The 22,060-nt window shown below is 44.4% G+C and overlaps 1 protein-coding gene across 1 annotated transcript in view; it reads left to right on the forward strand.

Moving 5' to 3' along the window:
- Nucleotides 1-22,060, forward strand: part of LOC115321315 — a 59,343-nt gene that overhangs the window by 8,244 nt on the left and 29,039 nt on the right. Inside the window, exon 2 of the mRNA XM_029981528.2 lies at nt 11,955-12,136. Coding sequence (XP_029837388.2) covers nt 11,955-12,136 — 182 coding nt within the window. The remainder of the gene's footprint in view (nt 1-11,954; nt 12,137-22,060) is intronic.

The following is a 22,060-nucleotide window of genomic DNA, read 5'->3' on the forward strand; positions in this document are numbered from 1 at the left end:
TTAGTGGATTGGTTAGCTGCGAACAATAACTAACCAAGTATGGGTGCAATCCAAGCGAGAAGAAGCGTGAATCTTGTAATAGAGGTTACTCTACTACCTGCAGCCAAGTGCCTGCGCCGGAACCTGGAACGAATGTGTCACCCCGTCTTGAGGCCGTTGCAAGCACAATCGGCAGCAGGTAACCAGAGATTACGCTAAGTTTTGCATTCCCATGCTGTGGAACTTTTTTTCAATATTAGTTCATTTGCATACCCACAACTATGAATGTCCCATCTACAAAAAAGACTGGTGCACTGTTACTGATTTCTACTTCTAAAATGTGCTCCATCAGCTCATTCGAAACTAGAATTCTGCCTACAGCGTGTTCCCAAGACACGCAACTGGGCACACAGGAAATTCAGCTGGAACACCTTGATGAAACGGGAGAGTAGCTGCTGAACACGTAAATATGCTGATGCTGATACTGTTACCTGACAGGCAACATATCTGATGCAGGCTGAATGTGAAATAGTTTATTTATCTTCGGTAAGGAAATAAAAAAGAACCTGTATTGAAGTGAGTGCTCACTATCTTGACTTTTTTCTGGAGGTTGTGTGATGTCCGAAGTAACCTCACTAGTTTTCCTATGCAAAAGCATATTTTTGAGCTTTTATCTTTATCCTTGCAGCAAATTTGCCAATTTTTTAAAAAAGGACGGAAGTAGAAGCTGGTAGGGAAACTTGAATTTTGTCTTGAGAGTACCGATCTAATTAATCAATGATGGGACCTAGTATTTATGCATATGTGTGTGCGGTTTCTACTGTGTTGTGTTGTGAATGTAAGAAATTTAACAGTGCATCATCACTGATTGAACGTCCAGTGCGGTGCCTGTAAAACCACTGCACTCTTGTGCGTTCAGGGACTTACTTCCTTGTGATGTGCTTGGTCAAGTGCGTCCTACTTGTGCGAGCTTCAATGTGTGCATTGAGTGCTCCCCCTAGACCTGAAACTGCTCCCTGTTTTCTTCCTTTTTCTTGTCCAAGCAAGCCTACCACAAACGTTACCGGTCTCATCTATTTGTTCTATTTCCGTAATAATAAAAATACCTTAAAAGAATCTTTTGAGCTCTAGAATGGCTGAATGCGTTTTGCTAGTCATTTAGTAATTTGTCATTCCTAGATCATAAATCTATTCTTTTTCAGCCTGATATGCACCATCATGCCCAGGCTAGGGTGGCCGAGTCATGACATAGTAATCTGAAATGTCTTTAACAACGTGGTATGCAGCCAACCACCCAACCTTCATTTACCTCCTGCTGGATCCTTGGCTGTCAGAAGGAACAACGGTACTGCAGCTACAATGCTGCAACGTGCTGGGATCGGGCATCACAGAAGGTGTGCATTTTTGTGCTTGTTGCGAAACTTCGCGATAGGGAGTGAGTATTGCGTACGCTAAAAATAGCGTTGTCATATAAAACCTATGCTGACACTATTCTTTGCATACACAAAACGCTTGCGAATGCTATACTAAATCTCTCTAGTAGCATCACAGACAATACTTTGTCAGGGGCGGCAGTTGAGTTACTCTAGGACAAAACGTTTTTCTTGAAGCATTATACGCCTGAATTTTGGGGAAAAAAAAGAAGGCCTTGGAGCTCTTACTTTCAACCTTCCTTGGGTGACGTGTTCCCTCAAAAGCATTTCTCAGATTTTTCCCCAAAGACCCTTTCCCAGGTTTCAGTTACCCCAAGGCACAGAAGCAGCTAATTATATCATGTTTATTGTATTTCCACCGCTGAAATCACTTGCATTTTTGTAAAACGCTTTTGTGAGTGCAAACACGTTTTCTTTTGTTTAGGCAGCCAGGTCACCGTGGCAGTGCAACAAAGGGTGCCGAGCTCGTAGCCGACTGCTATAATGAAAAATTATAGCAGCAGATGCAGTTCGAACAGCAACAACACGATCTTCAAATGAAGATTTTACAGCATCAATTCAAAAGGGAGGTCTAGCAGCAACAATTCCTGGAAGAGAAAAACAAGCTACAGCTGAGTGTGCTTAGCGAACAGTTAAAATACTGTAAGCGAAAGAATCAGACAATGCTAGCAGAGGACTAAAACAACCGTGATGACTTGTGAGAAGAAAAAAAAAACATCTTTGTCGCATAACTTCGTTTCAGGCCGTGTTTTATTTTGGCAACTGGCAGGTGTTTGTTTCGGGCTAAAACTTGGACAACATTGCCTAGGTCATGCCTACGACATGTTTTAATAGTGAAATAAAACGTTCAAATCATCTTCATTGTTCATTTAAGCAGCATTATGTGGCAAGTATGCTTTCGTTTACAGGCAACCATAAATGTCTGATGTCCATAGTGTAAACCCTGTATTTTTTGGACCAACAACATGTGCTTTTTGTTATTTTTCAGTTATATCTCTAATACACTCTAGTTGCTTGTCAGCGCTTCTGTATTATATGGAAGTGTAGTCTATACTGCACAACACGCGCCTAATACGCCAAGTTAGTAGTTGTACTGGACTGGTAGCATTGTTCACGCCAGGGTGTCGCCATGCTTCTATGGCAGGCCAACTTCTCTTCGCCTAAACATTTATTTTTCTTGTGTTTGACCGGGTTGGCCGTGCTCTTTTCGTGATTTTCATCACTAGGTTTACATTTGTTTCAAGTACCTGGAGAAAAATGGGTTTGTATGAACTGCGACCTGAACGCAGTTCCACTTGGAGGATCCTCAGTAGTTTTATCACTTTCGGAGCTAGTGTCGCTTGAATCGCTTGATTCATAGTCCGTGTCAGAGTCTGAACTAAAATCAACTTCACTTAAAACAAAAAAAAAGATGTAGGACACATTGAGACGAGTTTTAAGTATGGATGTCTATTCCATTCATACTTTGTAATCTTACTACCGATGTGGTCCTTCGCAATGTAGAAGAGCACACATGCCGCTACTATCGCAGCCTTGGTTGTGTCTAAGGAGATTTCAAGTTTTCGGATAAGGCACCTGAACTTGTTTTTCAATTGCCCGATCACTCTTTCAATGGCATTCCTTGTAGATTTGTGTCGTATGTTGTGCTCTTCTTCTGGACTATTCGGCCATGCACCGAGGACTGGTGTCAAGAGATGCTCATGCACGCATATCTATTGCCTGCCAGTTGGAGGCCTGTCATTTTTTGTCTGTAAATATGTATAAAGTGCATAAACATTAAAATATGTTCACAAAAGAGAGATGTGTCTTTATTTCAGAGTGATTGAATCCCAATATTTATTATTTTTTTAAGGTTAGGCAGTAATGAGGCTATTATGTATCACTTTAGAATGTTGGCGAACAATAATCAGAGTGAACACTAGCTTACACCCTCTTGAAACTTCTCCCGAAGGGCACATTCCTCCCAGATCCTTGAATCGTGAGCACTAGCACGCCACCGTGCCACCACGTTGGTTATTTTCTCCTTAGCATCACAAACCAGCTGGAAAGGAAAATGCAGTGTTGCACATAACATACTCGTCTCAAGTTGCCCCACCCGAAATACTCTTAAGGGCGAGTTGATACTTTTCAAATAATTTCAAAAGCAAATAATTGGTAGACTAACCTATCTATACCTTTTGCAACTACGTTGTACTCATTTGCTACTTTGATCGTAAGATACTCCCACATTTTTCATCGGAAGGCGAGAAGGTAAAAATATGACTATAATTGTGGTGCTTTGCAATCACAGGCTTGTTTTTTTTCTGATATTCTTGGGTCGAGATGCAGCACCTACCTTTGAGGTAAGTACTGCATCTCGGTAAACAAATGTGCCACCACAGTGTAAGCAGACAAACGTCTCTTGGCAGGGCAGGACATCAAAGACATCTGCTGGCCGTTCAATTGTCGCTTTTCACGCCCGAAGGCGTTAGACACAGCCTAGATGTTGAAGTAGGAATGCCTGGAAGCGAGCACCAGGGTACGTATACAAAGCCAGGGTGGAAGGACGTATTCCTTATAGGCTCGTAGCCAGAAAGCACTGCCACAAAACACAGGTAAAAGCCAACAGTAAACTGATGTTCTATTTCCTGTATAGGAATCTGCTAAGAAAGGTGAAGTGACAAGGCACCTTTCTCTCTAAAGCTCTAGGCAGGTTTTTACTGGTTAGTGATTTAAATGGGTTCTACTTGATTACTTTCTTGAGAGATGAGTATTAGGTAGTTGCTGTTTTGCCTGGTACTCACTAATTTAGCTTAAATACTCTTTTTGGATATCGTATTGAATGTCCAGGAAAACGTAATGAATTTGCTATCGTACTAGGAGCGGTGAAAATAAATTTGTTTTCAGCTAGCTCACCTAAACATTTAGGGCATGGAACTTCTTCCTGCAGATGTGCAGGTTTCCTCAAAGTAAAACCGAGCGCCAGAGCGGCGTCCGAACTGCATCGCCGCGCTATCTGGCAGCGCCGACTGGAACTGATACGCTACATCTGCGCATGCGAATGTGCCTTCCGCTGTGGCCTTCGTTTTCTTCTTCCAACCCGCACGTTATCGGTGGTTCGAGCGGCGCAACGATCTTCCTAAAATCGACGCCTGATAGCACAAGGGGCGGTGCTCATCGACAACACTGGCCCTTTCCCACCTGCACTCAACGTTATCTCCGAGTGTGGGCCGAACACCTAGCGGTGTTTATTGGAACAGCGTTTGGCAGCTCGAGACGCCAATAATGGGAGGATCAAACAAGAAAGACAAAGGACACCGCGAACGGCACGCGCGCATGCGCAGACGGCACCTATCAGTTCCAGCATTGGCCCTCCTGGATTCTTTATCCGTATGTGAGTGCCGTCGGTAAGCCCAACTACAGAGGGAAACCAGTATCGTTCGAAGAAGTGCTGGATCGTAGAGCGCTGCTCTTTGCGGTTTTCAGGAAAGTGCACAGACTGGCGCGTCTTCGCGCGAGAGCCCGAGAGACCCGACCTACGATCCGCGACTGGGTGGGCTGGCTGAAGCCGTGGATGTCTCCAGCGTCGTCTTGATAGCTGCCTTTCGCAAAAAAGCGGAGGGCGCTGAGAACTTGAAGCTCCTGCTAGATTGCGTTGTTCACCGAAGTTTCGTTGAGGTCTGACCAAAGCAGGTTTGCAACAAACATCACAGACTCCTTCCTCAGCCTGTACCGTCTTTTTAAATTGTCGTCGCTCCATATAATAAATGGGTTCTGCAGGTCGCGTACAGTACGGGGCATCACGCGAAGCGCTTGCACTTGTGAAAGCTCTTTGAGCTCGAAAAGATCTCGCAGGTCGGCCATATTTGCCGCTAAACGCCCACTAGGGGCCCGCTAAACTAGCCCTACCCTATGACTAAGATTTGTTAGTCGGCTCCTCAGTCGCGGGGGCGACTAGACCCTAAACACGACCGGTGAATACCAAGCGCTCACGTAGCGGCGACTATCGCTCGCCACGTGATCATTTTAGTCGACGACGTCGCTAGTCAGTGGTTAAACAGGCGCTACTCGCGCTTGGTGAATATGGGTGTATATATTCAAAATCACCGGCCTTTACCCTTTCCAATATTCTATTTAGCATCGAGAAATTTAGAATGGTTCTCGTAAAATGGGCAAGTGTAAATGATGCCAAAGCCAACACAAAAATATGCCCGTGTTTTTAAATGCCGTGATGACAGGGGAACGTACGCATGCAGGTCGAGCGGGCAGTCGAAAAAGGAACTATGTCGGGCATTTCTTTCGTGCTGCTGGGCGGATGATGTAGCGAGCTTCCAAATCGTTCATTTGACTCCGTGAAACTGCTGGTAATCCGTCGGAAACAAAGACTAAATTTCAAAAAGTGAACTCCTGCTGCCCCTGACGTCACTTATGATTGTTGCGAATGGAAACTTTCACTTTGGAAAACGCCGTGAAAACCAAGATTCAGTAACTTTGCGAAAAAGAAATGGTTGTGCCCCAGTATTTTGGTCGCTATTTAGGCGATGCTTGAGGGCGTGTTTAAGACATTTTCAGATAAATCGAAGACTAGAAAAAAAAAAGAAAAAAAAAACGCCGAAGCACTTTTTTATATTCCATTCGCCCTTAAGGGGTGACTCAGATTTATCTTCACAGTCCCAGGTTTTCCTGAAAAGTTGCTCAACGAAGCAACAAACAATCGCTGAAATAGTCACCCAAATGTTGAGGTAAATGTTTATATTTTTGCGCGAAGTTTTTTAATTTATAATATTGACCCTCAAATTGTGCTTTTTTTTTAAGTAAAAATAAAAAGATGACGTCAGGGGAAGGCAAGGTTTCACTCTTCGGACTGTGCACTTCGTTCCAAACGGTTTTCAAGCAGCTTCATGGTGTCATCTGAATGCTTTGGAAGCTCCTTCTAGCACTAATGGAGCACTATAATACGTGTGTTCGGCATAGTCAATATTTAGAGTGCTCGCTTGGCCTAGCAGCCTGCTTTCTTCTGACGTCAAGCTACTGACAAGCCCGGGCATATTTGAATGTTAATTTTGGAATCATGTTCACTTGCCGATTTCACAATAACTATCCTAAATTTTACAATACTAAATAGCATACAGGAAAGGGTAAAGGCCGGTGATCCCGAAATTATAGTTAGTTACGGTAGCAAGAAAAATCGCACAGAGTACCCTTTTAAATTGAGACTCAAGCCAAAGCTAGAAGCGCGAGCTAGCCCGCGTTCCTGACTTTGATACGTGCCTTTCTAGCGCGTGTGCTCGTTCTGTGGAAGATCGCTTCAAAACAGCGACTTGGAGTTCTCGTGCTTGTGGCATGGCTGCTGTCTCAGCTTAAGGTGCAAAGGAGTATAAGTGACGTGCATGCGGATTCAAGCTAGTAATTTGGGAAACAGTTGATTACCAACGTCCTAAAATAGTTTATTTATCCCCTTGGAATCTACAAGACAGTCAGAAAGTACTCGCATTTTTGATTGGTCAGTACACAAATTACTGCACCCAACGCCCACACCGTTCGTCAGTTACGTAATATTCTATTACGAGGAAATCGAAATGAGAAAGAATAGAAACCAAGAAAAGGGGGTGTTGCTATTCCAAACTAATGAGAACGCAAAAAAGTCAATAAAGCTTCTTAACAAAAAAAGAAGCATAATTGCGTACGCTCTATTGTAACGCTAATAAAAAGTTGTTAATTAAACAATCTTCAAAATATTAAATTTGGAAATTTCCGTACTTCCACATTGTTTTCAGTGATCGATTGATTAATCTAGCTTCCTTCTTAAAAATACGCCTAGTAATAAGTGATCAATTTTTCTATCTACGGTGATAGGTATTGAATAAATCTTATTTACACTATAGATAAATATGTTTTAAATAAAATTAATTTGATCAAAATCAAAGAAATACGAACCAATCAGTTTTATAAACAAGCATTATTTTCCACCTTCGGTAGCAACGACAGTGAAGTCGGCGGGGTAGCCTAAATTCTGCAAGACCAAAGCAACGACTCCGGTCACCGACTGCCATGACGGCGCTTGGCGAAAGGTGCTAGCGTCGTCTGGAGGACGCAGGGGCGGCCACTGACAAACAGCGACTCCAAGAGGAAAATTATCAAGGGAACGTTTAGCTACACATTACACAGCTAATCCTCATCTGGGGCCCGTGGGAATCGTCTGTCATAGCTGGAGTGGAACCACATCCCCTGAATAAGCGGTAACCATTGTACGGTTTGCGCAATGTCGTGTAGGCTCTTTTTTATAGTATCGCACTGCAAGCCAGCGGATTGTACTTTGGTATTCTGAATGTGAATGGACTGTCGAGAACACGATATCAGCTGAGGCGCTTGGTGCTAGAATATTTACGCACAAGTGGTGGTATTTCGAAAATCAGCGAGGTGCAGAAGAAACAATAGGCACATCAGTGTGTACCGCAAAGTGCGACTAGGAGGTCGGGGGTGTCCGTTTATTTTTTAAGACTTCCGTTACCATCACGGTAGAAGTAACGGTAGATTCACACGGTGCATCTTCGTGGCGAGTCTAGTGCCACCAAACCAGGTTTCGGGAAACAGATGCACCATTTGAATGAGACCGGAAGATACGCGCTGATCCGGAAAAAGATGGGCGCGCTCCTCGCTCATGAAGCGAGATTTTGCTGAAACTTCACCGAGGCCGGTGGATCACCCGAAGGAGAAACACGGACGCTGCCACGGGCCGTTCGATAATGTTGTGACGTCGGATCATCGAGGTGAAGCGAGCTTTTGAAGGAACCTGGTCTTTGGCCAATCCCGTAACCGAGCCAAAGCCAAAAAAAGAAAACAAACAACCTGGTGAGCGACGAGCAAAAAGCGGCGTGTATACGGGCATTATCGGATTAAAATACGGGTTGGAAGCGCGGTGCAGGTTCCTCAACAGTCACGACGAACGGAAGCACCGCATATTGTGACGGACGGGGGAGTTGGTAAATGAATTTAAAACGACACGTTTCATGAGGCAAACTTGTGCCTACAAATGTAAAACGAAAATACCACACACATCTCGTGTCGGACACTGAACGGCGACTGTCCCGGCGCTGCCAGTCTAAGCTTCGTCTATACGTAGTGCGTAATCTAGAACATTCTGCAGAGGAGCGAGCGATACGTTAAAAGATTTTACGAGAACGTTTCTGGAAAAGCTGCCAAAGATAAAATAAAGGACTGCGCTGGTGGGGATCGAATCCCGTGCCTTCGTGTGGGTTCCGCGCGTGATGCCAACTTGGCCATGCCATCGGCAATGTGAACATAATGACTGGGAATTACCAGTCATTTGGCGGAGTAAAACAATCCGACATACTTCGAGGTGATCCTCCTGTTGTTTGAAATTTGCGATCTTCAAATATTTGAAGTTCGCGGCACTCGGCCCTGACGTCGCGCCGCCGAGGTGGCGCTACTATCGGCAGTACGCGTGCGCAAGGACGCTACACTTGACGCGAATCTTTCGTCTGCGCAGGCGCAGTGCCCACTCCTCGCGCGGGAACTGCATGTTTGTTCACACCTTGTTCGGGCTTGTTCGTAAACTGCGCGTTGGCCTATTAGCCCCGAGAAGTTCACGTGGCGTTCCTCACGGCGAACCGGGGTGACGTCACGGCAAGGAGAGAATTTTTGTCCGATTCGCCCCGCTCGCCCTGTGGAGGCTGTGACGACGCTAGCTGTCGGCGCGCTCGTTTCTATTTAATTATTTGTTGTGTGCGTTTTGCGTAGGAAGTGTAATGAATGAATTGGCAGGTTATGTATACTATTTTTTTTTGTATCTCTGTTTTTAAACAAGATCGCCGAAGCAGAAAAGCTGCATGTTGCGCGAGCAACATATCAAATACAGTCTGGGCCATGGGGAGAGAATCACAAGTAAGACAGCCCAAGTGCAGGGGCAAAGTAAAAAAACAAGGAACATTAATTATATACATTTCTCGCATTTCACTTTTGCTGGATTCGGATAGTATTTCAATAAGGGTGGTATCTGTGGACTTGTTTATATCAACCCTCAAGTAATGTATAACAGACGTAAGTGAAGGTGTCTAGCTCGTTATTAGTGTCTTAAGCCCTAAAATTGAGATTTTACTTAAATCGAATTGTCCTGAAGCTAAAATACCAGAAGCTTTTGTCACGCAGACTGTTGCCCTTCGTAGGTTCTACATTTTCTGCTACTGGTGCTGCATCTACCATTGGACAGACCTTGGAATGCTTGCTTTTACTCCTGTTTTCCTCTGCTGTCAGAGAGTCCAGCTGTAGGGAGTTTGGAGGCTGAGGAAGCTTTTGGGGAACTGCACAGTGTCTCTTTTAATTGGAAATGACAATTCAGACTAAACGGTGTATTTTCCGAATACCCAAGGCTGGAATGAAGAATGTCAGGAAAAAGTGTAAACATTCCAAATTACGGCACTATTGCTGCGCATATTTTGGGAAGTTCAATACTTATCATACAGGCAACTGGGGGCAATTCGGCCGTTTTTGCTGCAACCATACAAGCTAATTTCCAGCAATTGTGCTTCTTCTAAGAAATATGCCTGCATACGTGTATAAACTATACAACCAATTAACGAAGAAGTTACATTTATTTAAAACAACCCTGTTCCACGAGCACTTCCAAGATCATCAGACGCAGGGCCTTTAAAACATCTGCGAACCAGCGCATGCAGAGTGGCAGCGCACAGTCGGGGTCGCGAGCTAATTTGCCGACCACTTAAAGGCCCATGATATCAATGCCACCTCAAATGCCTTGAAAGCGGGATTTAATATCGTCCTAAATCATGAACATGCAAGGAACGGAATTCCAGCGGCTGAAACACTTGCGCCACCGCTTCACCGACCCCTCGCATGATTGCCTTGTGTCGTGTGGACGGACGGGGAGGCTCATCGGCGGATTTGCCTTCGCAGATAGCTTTCGGTATTTGTAACCCAAATTTAAAGGTAAAAGGAACATGCAGGCTTATAAAATGTACTGAAGCACGTCAATATCGGCCTAACTCAACGTCTTGCACACCGGGTAAACGAAGTCCAGCTCCTCGAAGCGCTCGCGGCACGCAACGCCAAACCAGGAAACCGGTGCTGTGAAGCGAGCCGATGCGAGATCGCGGAGCGGAGTCCTCTTCCTGACGTCACAATACGCCTCACCCAATCAGGGCGCGGCGACCGCAGCGACGCTTGCGTTCGCTCTCGGGGCTAATAGTAAACCGAGTGAGCCATATCGGTCGAGTTCATTGCGCGAAATTATCAAAGCAGACTGTCTCTCCACATTGTGCATACCGCATATAATTTGCTGCGAAACGCCTAATATTCCCAAGTGAGATGACAAGATTTGGTGAAATTCTCGCCAATCAATTCGTCAAGTTACCGCGCGTCAACCGTTGAAAATATTCACCGTGTGCATAAACCTTAACTTCTGAAAAAGGTGCTTGACTTTTTTTCTTTCTCTGGGTGTGATTTTTGTAGTTTATAACGGATGTCTTGTGTGATGATCATATACCATTCAGTCTATGAACGACGGGCGTTCGTTGAGAGTATTGTTGTTGTTGTTTTTAATGAGATCTAATGTTGATTGTGATTTTTGATTTTAAACTAACCTTACGCACATGAAAACATGACGCCTTAATGAAGGTGGAGGGACGGCAGCGGCGGTGTATGGAATGACCTAGCAGAGGACCACGATCATGAGGACTTGGCGCATTGTGATACAGCCGCGAAAGGAGGGCTTTCATTTGTAAGAAAATATGATTGCGCTTTATGACAAAGACAGAGAAAAAACAGACACCACAAAGCGCTAGCGCTAGCGCTCTGTGGTGTCTGTTTTTGCTCTGTTCTTGTCTTAAAGCGCAGTCATTTTTCTCACCTGCAATAACAACTCGCCCAACAATCAGCGCTTGATTTTCATTCATTTTCAACGGAGCAGCCACACGCAAGTAGGCAGGGCGTACGCTTTAATCGATCTTCCACTTCTGTGTGAAGCCTACAAGATCAATAAGTCACCACTGCCTTCAGTTACCACTGCCTGGTGGGTTTAGAGCTAAAGGAAAAAAAGGGGGAAAAAGGAAACCCCGGTTTAATTGGGAGAAAGGAAAATTTAACATTAACCTCCGTGAGGAAGATGCTTCTATGAAAGGTTAAAAAAGACAGAAAATTGAGGAACGTTTGAATATCGTACAATAAGCCACAAATGGGGATCGGTAAGACATGTTAGTGAAATGTGTTAAAAAGATCCAGTAAATTTAAGTACGTAGAAATGAAAGGAGAAAAATTGCTGCGGAAAAATCTTAAGAGGTTGGTTATAAGTATGCAAACCCTCAGTGTTATTCGTAGAAACATAAAGATATAGTAAAAATAACTAGAGTTTTTTGCTGTTGTTCTTTTTTTTTTTTTGACAGAGTGCTATAAATGTGTAATTGCACTTTCACCCGCAGAAGACAGATATCTCAAATCACGACTGAATACATGCAGCCTTTTTTTACAGCACGTATCTCAAACGCAAATTGCTCGAATTCTCCTTGGAATTTTTCTGCTTTGTTACAGTATCTTCAAACACACCAAAAGGATACGGATTTGGTTTTTTACACTGTAAAACGCTCCTATGCGAGCAATCTCCTAGCTACTCAAGGTAAAACTGAAACTTGCATCAAGGCTACAATAATATCTGCCAACGAAAGTGCTGCACAACTGTGTACGACATTTAAGACGGTTGGCGAAAATTCTGAGTAAGTATTTTACAACTCCTGAAATCGCAAACAACACGTGGGTTTATTTCCCAGTTGAAGAAACAATAAGGTAAAATATCACTTTCAGTAATTTTTCTGACAATTCGAGACACTTTCATCTTGTCAAAACGGTTATCTTTGTAGTCCTCGAAAGTGGAAAAGCAGGGGAACAAACCAGAAAGTAAATTTCTTTACTGCTCCACTATATAAAGCAAATTCAGGTAAACATGCGGAGAATCCCACGTAAAAAGGTTCTTTCTTTTAATACATTGTGCGGTTTTACGTAGGTCAAGAAGTCGACTGCGCAGGGATACCTCGTTGTACTGAACCAGCCGTTAACATATTTCTGCTTGTGTAGTGTCTTTCTTTTTGTACCGCTTCAGAGTTTCTACAAAATATCAGCACAATGTTACTGTTTTTGACGTCCAAGAAAGGTTAGTAATAAAAGAGTGTACATCGAAAAATCCGGAGTCAGGGTGTGAGAAGGCTTGTGCGAAAATACATTAGAAAGAGCGCTTTGCATACATTTTTATATACCATGTTTAAATAAATTTTAAGAAAAACGAGAATTATGTATTTAACCAAGCTCCCGATAAATTCGACATCAAAGTAAACGCATCATTCCCCCCACTCCAAAAAAAAAAGGAATTGGTACAGCGAAAAAAAATGAAAGCCGTTTTCAACTCCTTGTAATGCCAAATTAGAGCGCAGCTCTTGCGGAGGAGGAGGGGAGGGGTACGGATGCTAGGGTATGCCTCTCCTCCCCATCCTCCCCTCCCCTCCTGGTCTTCGGCTCCACTCGCATTTAGCGGGAAAAAATCCCCACTAAAGTTAGCAAAAATATTTTCCCGCTAAGTTCAGCGGAAAAAAATTTCTGCTAAATTTGGCGGAAAATTTTTCCGCTAAATTTAATGGGGACGTTTTTCCCCTAAAATTAGCGGGAAAATTTTTCTGCTAAGTTTAGCGGCGAATTTTTTCTGCTAAATTTATCCGGGAAAATTTGTCTGCTAAATTTAGCGGCGACTTTTTTTCGCTAAATTTAGTTGGGAGGTTTTCCCGCTAAATTTAGCGGATAAATTTTTCCGTTAAATTTAGCGGGGAATTGTTTCCGCTAAATCTAGCGGGAACATTCTCCCGCCAAATTAAGTAGGGGAATTTTTCCGTGAAATTTAGCGGGACATGTTTTGAGCTAAACTTAGAGAGAAAATTTTCCCCTGAATTTAGCGGTGAAATTTTTCCGCTATATATAGGGGAATTTTCGCCCTAAATTTGGAGTGGAATTTTTCCGCTAAATTTAGGGCGGAATATTTCTACTAATTGTAGCCGGAAATTTTTCCGCTAAATTTAGCGGAAACATTTACTCCTCCTCCTCCCTCGTGACGTCGCATGTGACGTCATTATGGAAAACATCCCATAATGCAACGCGCGGTTAAGCCGACGCTGGCGGCAACGCCGCTGAAGCCCGAAACGAACGCTTAAAAGCTACGCTCTAAAAAAAACGCATCGCTGAACATTTGCTTTTGTGCCAAAATCAAGAACAGTTCCACCAAAATACCTTTGAAGTATCAGAGAAAACCGTTGCCTTATTGAAAAGTTATAAGTGGTTTTTTAACGTCTTATTCAGGAAACTGTACCCGTCCCTGTAGCTGGCGCTATTAGTCTTCATGTATTTCTAGTTTAATCTTTGAAAACTATTTAATCATAAACCGACCAGCTCTGAAACTTTGGCATACGTACGGTCCGGACAACTACTGTTATATTTGGGCAGAGACATCTTCGGCGACGTGAAGTTTATTTTCGCGATGACAGGAACACGAAAGCGTTTCCGGGGATTGTACACAGAAAAAAAAATGCCGACTCCCTGATATTACTCGGCTATTGAAGTGCGGAATGTCAAGTTAAGTCAGAGGTCATAGAACAGCTGGGTAGCACGCCAGAAGAGTAGTCGCTAGGCGAAATTCAAAGATCGCACAAGAGCTTGGTTGCACAGGTTGTGACACGTCACCAGTTTAGTCCTTAGCGTTATCAGGGACGTCGGAGGTGTGATGACGCTGGCGATCGAAAAGGCAGTGCATTTGTTTTCCCGAATATCCAAGTAGGCATTTTCAAGGTCTTCTCTGAGGCACCCGGGGATACCTTGAAGAAAACATTATTAATTCTACTATTTACCAAATTAATAAAAGAAAACCTTATTTTCTTAGTGTGCCTCGAAAGAAATCAAAATGGATTTATTTCTAGAGGTCGCGCAGAGTAAATTAATAAAAATATAATCCCGAATGAAGTATTTGTATGAACAGCTTCTATAAATGTATGGTGATTCATGTTTTTTTGTTGTTTTTTTTTTAATATGACGAGCCTTTATAGTTAACAGATGCTTCAGTCTTCTATAACAAATTGTTTTGGAGTTCTAGACAATGAGTGAATAGAGTTTTAGTGCTGTCAATAATTTTACATTATGGTGTTCTCTGCTATTTTAGTGATATGGATTTGCATACGAATATTGGTTAAACTATCTATTGATATACGTCATGCTGTTCCCGAGTGCTTTTTTTATGACTTTTTGTTTTATGGGCAATAGTTTTGCGTGTGGTCAATATCATTGCGTGCCTGCAAGCTGTGCTTCTGCATAAGAAATTCAGAATACCTGTCTCTGCTTTAAACAGTGGCAGGGCATAGAACATATCGTGTTGCTATTTGTTTTTAGTGGTACTGCAAGAAAAGTGTAGTTGGAGTAACGTGGTAATTTGACCTAGTTGGTACATCACTAATATTAATAATATAATATTAGTGATAAATAAATATAAATAATATAATATTAGACAATCAGATACGGATACTACAAGCATACAAGGAAGGTTCCTTTGTGTTCATCCCAGAGGGAATGTTCCAAGACAAAGCTAATGCGGCCGTTAACAAGAACTTTCGTCCAAAGCCTGTTTCTCCCAAAGAGGCTAAACGTAGACAGTGAACCTCTGTTCTACGATATCGTTGCCCCAACTGGCAGCCAACATCAAGAAAGCGGAGGGGTTGCACCTCCAGGTGTTTTCTGCCAAGACACATAAGGAGGCCTGTCCTTTCCGGGCTATTGCCACGGAGCGAGGTACCTGGCGGCGCCAAGTGGCTGCCTACGTCCAAAAGCACCTCTCCAGATTAAGCCTCTCGGATCCATTTCTGGTCCACAATCGTGAGGCAGCGGTGCCGTCACTGCGGTTTGAGAAATATGGTCATCATGAGATTTTAGTGTGGATGTTCAAGATCTCTTTCATTTCATCCCCCATCCACCTCTGCTCGCCATGGTTCAATCGTGTATTCAAAGCAACGGAGGGCTCGCATTTCGAAATGCTGCCGGCATCTCCATCGAGGACTTCCGAGAACTTTTAATTTACTATCTTATGTCAACGTACATCGGGTGGAAGGACGACCTTTACCTACAAAAGTCCGGTGTGTGTATTGGGTCGTGCATAGCCTTTGTTCTCAGCGAGATCTTCCTCTCCAGGGTTGATCGAACTAGCCATGATTCCCTCAGTACCCTGCCTGTACAAACAGTGTTTCGATATGTCGATGATTTTTTATTGTGTACGAGAAAGGGGTGGAAGGTCATGGTGTACATTAGGTAGTCGAAACCTTCGTTAAGTGCGGTTCGGGACTAAAGTTCACGTTTGAGGAACCCAAGGATGCGACCCTGCAGTTTTTGGATTTATCGCTATCGGCCCAAGCCAACCACTTATGCTGGTCCTACTTTCCCCAGTCAAAAAAATCCATTCTGTCCTACACATCCTCCCACCCCAAGATTGTGAAAAGGGGCATAGCCATGTCCATTCTAGGCTCGGTCTGGGAAAAATCATGTTTTCATACCGTGAAGGCCAGTTGTCGCTCTCAACTTGAACGCCTTTAGGCATCCGGTTACCCTCACGCAGTTTTAATAGACGTCCTGGGGTACTCGTTGAAGAAGGTTAAAGGGGATAGCAGCGGCATGCAAAATATACAAAAGAAGCGCCCGGTCGTAGTACCGTACCGGCATAAATTGTCTGACAATTTAAAGCAATTCGCTTTGTGTTCCCGTGGTGTTTTCGGCCCTTCTACGGTTATCCAAGATCTGCGCGAAAGAGGGGTTCGTCCTCGACAATTGTTTACGAGCTGTATGCCACAAGAGGCACAAGAACAAATTCGTTACCTGCACGGACGGTGTGGTCTACAATATCCTTCTGACGTGTGGTAGATGCTACATAAGACAGACTGAACGATGCGTCAACAACCGGCTTAGAGAACATTTCTATTCACTTCAAGCTACGATAGGCGGGCACTTGCCAACACACTGTCGCTCCTGCCAGTGCACACCGACTTTCGGTGAAACAACTGTTCTTGGGAGATTTCAAGACCGGACCACTCGAGAGATCTACGAGGCTTTTCAAATTCAAAAAACAGGACAGCAATGCGTCAGCCATCCGTCCCTGTCGCCGGGTGCTAAGGAGGTGTCTTTTTTGGCCAAGGCCTATGCGCAGTAACTTTGGCCGGCCAAGGGCGAAAGTACCGTTTTCTAATTTTCCCATTTATATCTCTTCCTTCCTTTTTCTTTTCTTTTTTTTTTTTTCTTAAATCTATCGATCTAGTCTGTACATATTTTCTTCCTCTTCTTTTTTTTTTTTTTTCTTTTTTTTTTGATACCTTGTTTTTACGAGGGTTCAATTTCCGTTGCTTCTTTTTCCTCCTTTTCTCTTCTTTCTAAATAAATCAGTTGGGAGTCAACGCTCCCAACTGCTGTCCTTTTCTCTTCCGCCGACGTTTTGTACGCTGTTTAATATTATTAATTAGAAATTATACTTTTTCACTTTTAATGTTCCACACTACCTGGGCCTGCCATAGCCTGAAGTGTATTGTAAATCAATTAATCAATAAATAGAAAATATGTGTTTAATTAACTGAATGGTATACCATGGCTTACGTGTGGATCCATGAACAAACTAATATTTGAGCAGAAGAAACGGTTATAAATAAACGTCCATCCATGCTTTCAACCCTTAGCCAATCAGTATCAATATTTTGGGGGCTACAAATACAAAATGTAAAATACGTGTAGCAGAGGTCTTCTGAAAGAAAGGTAAAGTAGAGCAGGCCTGCATCTGGTCTAGCCAATATTGTTGGGTAGTCTACCCGAGGGACCAGATGCAGGTTTCCCGCTACTTGTCTTCTCCTGTTTTTGCTTGCGGTAAAAACGTTATTACCGCTCGAAACACTTTCAGTGCGGTTACTCAAACGTTAAACATCAGTGCATATGTAAAGTGAATTCGTTTTACGCGTAAAAGAGGAATAACACAAGTATTATAATATTATTTTCGTGTGTGTGAAACCATACGGGAATATTTTTTATTACAATTACGCGTAGAAAAAGCTAATAAATACATAAATTTGTAATGCGTTGACATACGTATTAAAATAAGATTTGACATTCAATGAAAACATGCGCGATAACGCGGTTAAATACGCAAGAGTCTAAGAGCAGAAGACGATCTGGCAACAAGAACCTTTGATCGTATTCCTGATACTCTTTCAATGCTTCATCTGAAAGAATGAGTGTAGACCATGAATAATTAATAAGAACTCCTTATTGTAGGTCTGAACGCCTCGTCCGAACTGTGGCCGGTACAGAAATATAAAGTTTTCCGAGCTGCTTCCGTGCTTTTCGACCCAGCATACACTGCGGCATCTATAAAGCGCTGGTCCTAAACCAAAACTTCTGGGATTAAAAAAAGAGAAGCTTCAATTCCAAGATTTCTGACTGCATATACTAAAGACTTTGGTGCCACGTATTAAGGGGACCAATATTGAGTTTGCGATTAGTAAAGATAAGACTTTTATCCCTAAAGGCTGCAACAGGAGAGTTACATAAAATGTTATACTGGTCACTTGCATGTGGAATATGGGGAAATATGCAAAACTGATCAACATGGGAACCATGCGGCGACTTCTACAAAAGATCACATTAAAAAAAAAAATTGTACGCCAATCAAAGGTGACAGACTTTTTGAAAAAGAACGAGCGTGACTGTTGCGTGCTAGGGCAGAATATGGCATTCATGCAAATTATGGTAAAGAAAATAAAATGTTGTGAACCTACTATCTCACATACTGCGCTGCCAAATAGCTAACACCAAGATGAAAGTAAGCTCTTAGTGGGCTTGAAGGACCCACGGATCTTTATACTTGGCGAAAGAACGAGAACGTTGTATCTGAATATTACTATGATTTAAAGATGAAATTCAATTTTTCGGAATAACTAAAACATCACTAAGGGGCGTGTATTACCAGCCTAGTGCTGTCTTTTAAGGGTGCATCAACGGCGACTTAAAAAAGTCACAGAACGTTGTCGTTGTTGTTGTTTTCTTGTAAAGTGTTCATTTCATATTTTGATGCCTTAGTTTTAATTATCTTGAATTACCAAGCGCTATAAAACAGCAGGATGATCTAGAGCTGAACCACTAGAGGGACCGGCTGATCACGATTCCTCGCGCTGTCCTCCAAAAGCCGGGACTTCAGGACGCTCGCGACCGTCGCTTTCGTAAAGAGGAGTGGGCGAAACATTTGCGGAATTTGAACAAACCTGATGGGAACGGCCCGTACCCGAAGTGATGCCATGGAACCGGAAGGCTTTCGTCTTCGTGGTCATGCAGTAGTTCGTCCATTATGAAGCCAAAATTGACAAACTCGGCGAAAAATCGGTTGGCATTCATGAGACCGAGGAGAAGATTCGAGTCTGGAGGACATTTTTGAAGTAGCGCCGACCTCACCTCGAGATTTCCGAAGAAACTGTTGGGTATTTTCATAGTAGAGTTAAATTTCATTCGAGCGTAAATTATAAAGCGCAATACAAGCTTCAAGTGGAGTTTCGAATGGGATATGTATCTGAGTACCGTTTAAGAATAGGACTGTGAGGCTGTTGCGTATATTTTTTTATTATGAGAAAAAATGAATGGTTATGAAGGCTCTTAGATTTTGCATATACGACATAAATAGTTTCTAAAGCAAATGATCACGTCCCATGGTAGCCTCAAAAATACAACATTTAAAAAAAAATTCTTATATTTCCACGCGTCTCTCCGAGCTACTGCGGCGTAGGTGCGCCGCTATGGTGCAGGAGCCTCCTGTTGAATTGCCCGCTCAACTTCTTAGCGGACAACGTCGGCTATCGACAGGGAAGCCGGCTGGTTAGCAGCAGGCAGGAGCTTCCTTAGCTCTTCTCAAACGACATCACGAATGATCTCGCGAATGTCTCGGATGCTGGAGCCAAGGAATGAGCTAGACAGCCCGAGGGCAGCGTCGCCGGGTATTTGCTTCTAGTGACGGGCTCGGGCTTGCAAGGCACGCTTGATGTTCATAACCTCGGCGAGAATATCATCGATTGTTGTCGGAGGGCTGCGGGCAGTGCCTCCAAAGATGTCGTCTCTGAGCCCATGCATGAGGAGCTGTCGGGCAGTATTCGATGCCTTTACGACATGAGCTACCAACGTCTCAGACATTCCGACGTCGGGAACGGCAGCCCCTAGGTCCTCCGCACCAAACAATTAGGGCCTAGGAACACGTATCTGTGTGTGTCACGGCCGGTCGACGACCAGTGCGTTATCACTACAGCGAGGCCGACCATGTCTACCGGAGCTGCCCATACCAACAAAATGGGCCTGCAAGGTTTTGCGCTGAGCGACACGCTACCCTGCCTTGAAGAGCGATCAAGGGACATCGAGGAGTACCTCCGACGACCTCTGTCTCCGGTGCCCACTCTACCACGATTTTGCCATTCGTCTTCGCCTCGACGAGCGATTTTGCCCTCCCGCCACTTGCGGCGGGACAGCCTGTTCTGCCTATCTCGACGGGAAAACTAAGTGCGGTAACGCCTGGAGGTGGAGTTTCCGAAGACGACCAAAGTAAAGAGCCCCCAAGAACGCCGGAGCGCTCCCACTCTCCTGACTTCAAGCTTTTTAACGACGCTCTTTTAACGGTACAAAGCACCCTAAACGTTTTATTGACGGCCACGATGCGTCGGCACTCGTCGACGTCGGAGCAGAATACTCAGCTTGAGAGGGAGGCTCTCTCCGCCTGCGAAACATAACGATGCCATGGGTTTGAGCTCAAAGACGATCCGCTGCAGGGGACCTTATCACACCAGTCGGGAGATTTACCGCTCACGTCGAGATTCATAGTGAGACGTGCACTGTTGAGTTCGTCGTTTTGCAAGACTGTGCGAGGGACGTTATCCTCGGAATGATTTTTCTCTTCGAGTATGGCGCCGCCATCGATCTTAGACCAAACCAGTTGACGCTGCGAAAGCCTGTTCCGCCGCCAGTGGATCCCAACGCTACGTCAAACGCAATCCGAGTAATTGCCGACCATAGGAACCCGCCGCCGCGATCGAGTGCTTTCGCAACCGTCATAATTGGCGCAGCCTTATGCGGTGAAGCTTTTCTGGAAGGTAGCGTCTAACTCCTCATTTGAAAAAGGAATTGGCGTCACACGGGACGTAAAGATCTTCAAGAAGGACGTACTGCTCAATTTGTGAAGAAATTTCGAGAGCAGCTGCAGCACATAACGAAGAGTACCACCATGGGCCACACCCAGGGGCTAAAAGCTCCAACCGAGGTCACCACAATCTCTGAGTAAACTTCTTCGTCGCAGTACAAAACCATGTAGCCGCCGCAGGTTTACATCAACCCCGAATTCCCAGCGCAAAATCACCGGAAACTTGTTGATCTCCTCGCTGAATACAGTGACTGTTTGGCCACGTCCTCGAAAGTCCGCCAAACACCAGAGGCAGAACATTGCATTGTTACAGTCAGTGACATGCATCCAGTCCCCTAGTCACCGTAGCGTGTCTTTTTAAAATAGAGAGAAGTTATCCAAGAACACGTTCATGAAACGCTTGACGGTGACATTATCCAGCCGTCAAGCAGTCCATGGGCTTCACTAGTCATGCTCGCAAAGAAGAACGAAAAAGCCCTGAGATTCTTTGTGGACTATCGTAGAACTAATGCTGTGACAAGAAGGACTTTTACCCGATCCCCTCCATCGGCAATACTCTGTACCGTCTACGCCACTCCCGATACATTCCGTCGATGGACATGAAGAATGGCTACTGCCAGATCGAGGTTGACTAACGGAACCAAGAAAGAACTGCCTTCCTCACGCCCGACGGACTGTACGGATTTTTCGCCCTTCGAACTATGCACAGCGCCGGCGGCCGCGCTGCGTGTTTTGGACACAGTGGTATCAGGCTTAAAATGGTGGAGCTGGCTCGTCTACCTCCGCGGCGTTATGGTGCTGGCCAGCAACATCGATAAGCACTTACGATGACTCCGTGCCGCACTTGAAGCCATCAAGGCCGCTGGACTAGCTCTCAAGCCAACGAAATATCGGTTCGCTTATGGTGAGTTCAAGTTCCTATTCCACGTTGTGAGCAGCGAGGATGTTCGTCCTGACTCCATGAAGACGCGCGCCGTTGCCGCAATTTTTTCGCCTACGGACAAAGGGCCGTAACTGCGCCTACTCCAGGCGCTTCGTTGGAGATTTTGCGAAGCTTTCTGCGCCACTGACTTATCTTACGAAGGACGCTGTAAAGTTTCAGTGGCAAGAGGGGTACCAGCGGGTGTTCGATGAGTTTAAACGAAGACTGCAATCACCTCCCGTCCTTGGTCATTTGGACCCACATGCGCAAACAAAAATTCACACGGATGCAAGTAACACTGTGCTTGGTGCGGTGTGTGTTCAAATACTGGAGCGAACAGAGTGGGTACTCGCCTATGCAAGCCGAACACTGTCCGAGGAGGAGAGTAATTACTCTATGGCGAAGAAAGAATGCCTCGCCATCGTCTGGGCCATTACCGAATTTCGCCCGTACTTGCATGGAAGACCGTTCCGAGTGGCTAGGGACCACCACTCG

This window comes from Ixodes scapularis, unplaced genomic scaffold (genome assembly GCF_016920785.2).
Source record: "Ixodes scapularis isolate PalLabHiFi unplaced genomic scaffold, ASM1692078v2 PGA_scaffold5__190_contigs__length_132052651, whole genome shotgun sequence".
Lineage (NCBI taxonomy): Eukaryota > Metazoa > Arthropoda > Arachnida > Ixodida > Ixodidae > Ixodes > Ixodes scapularis.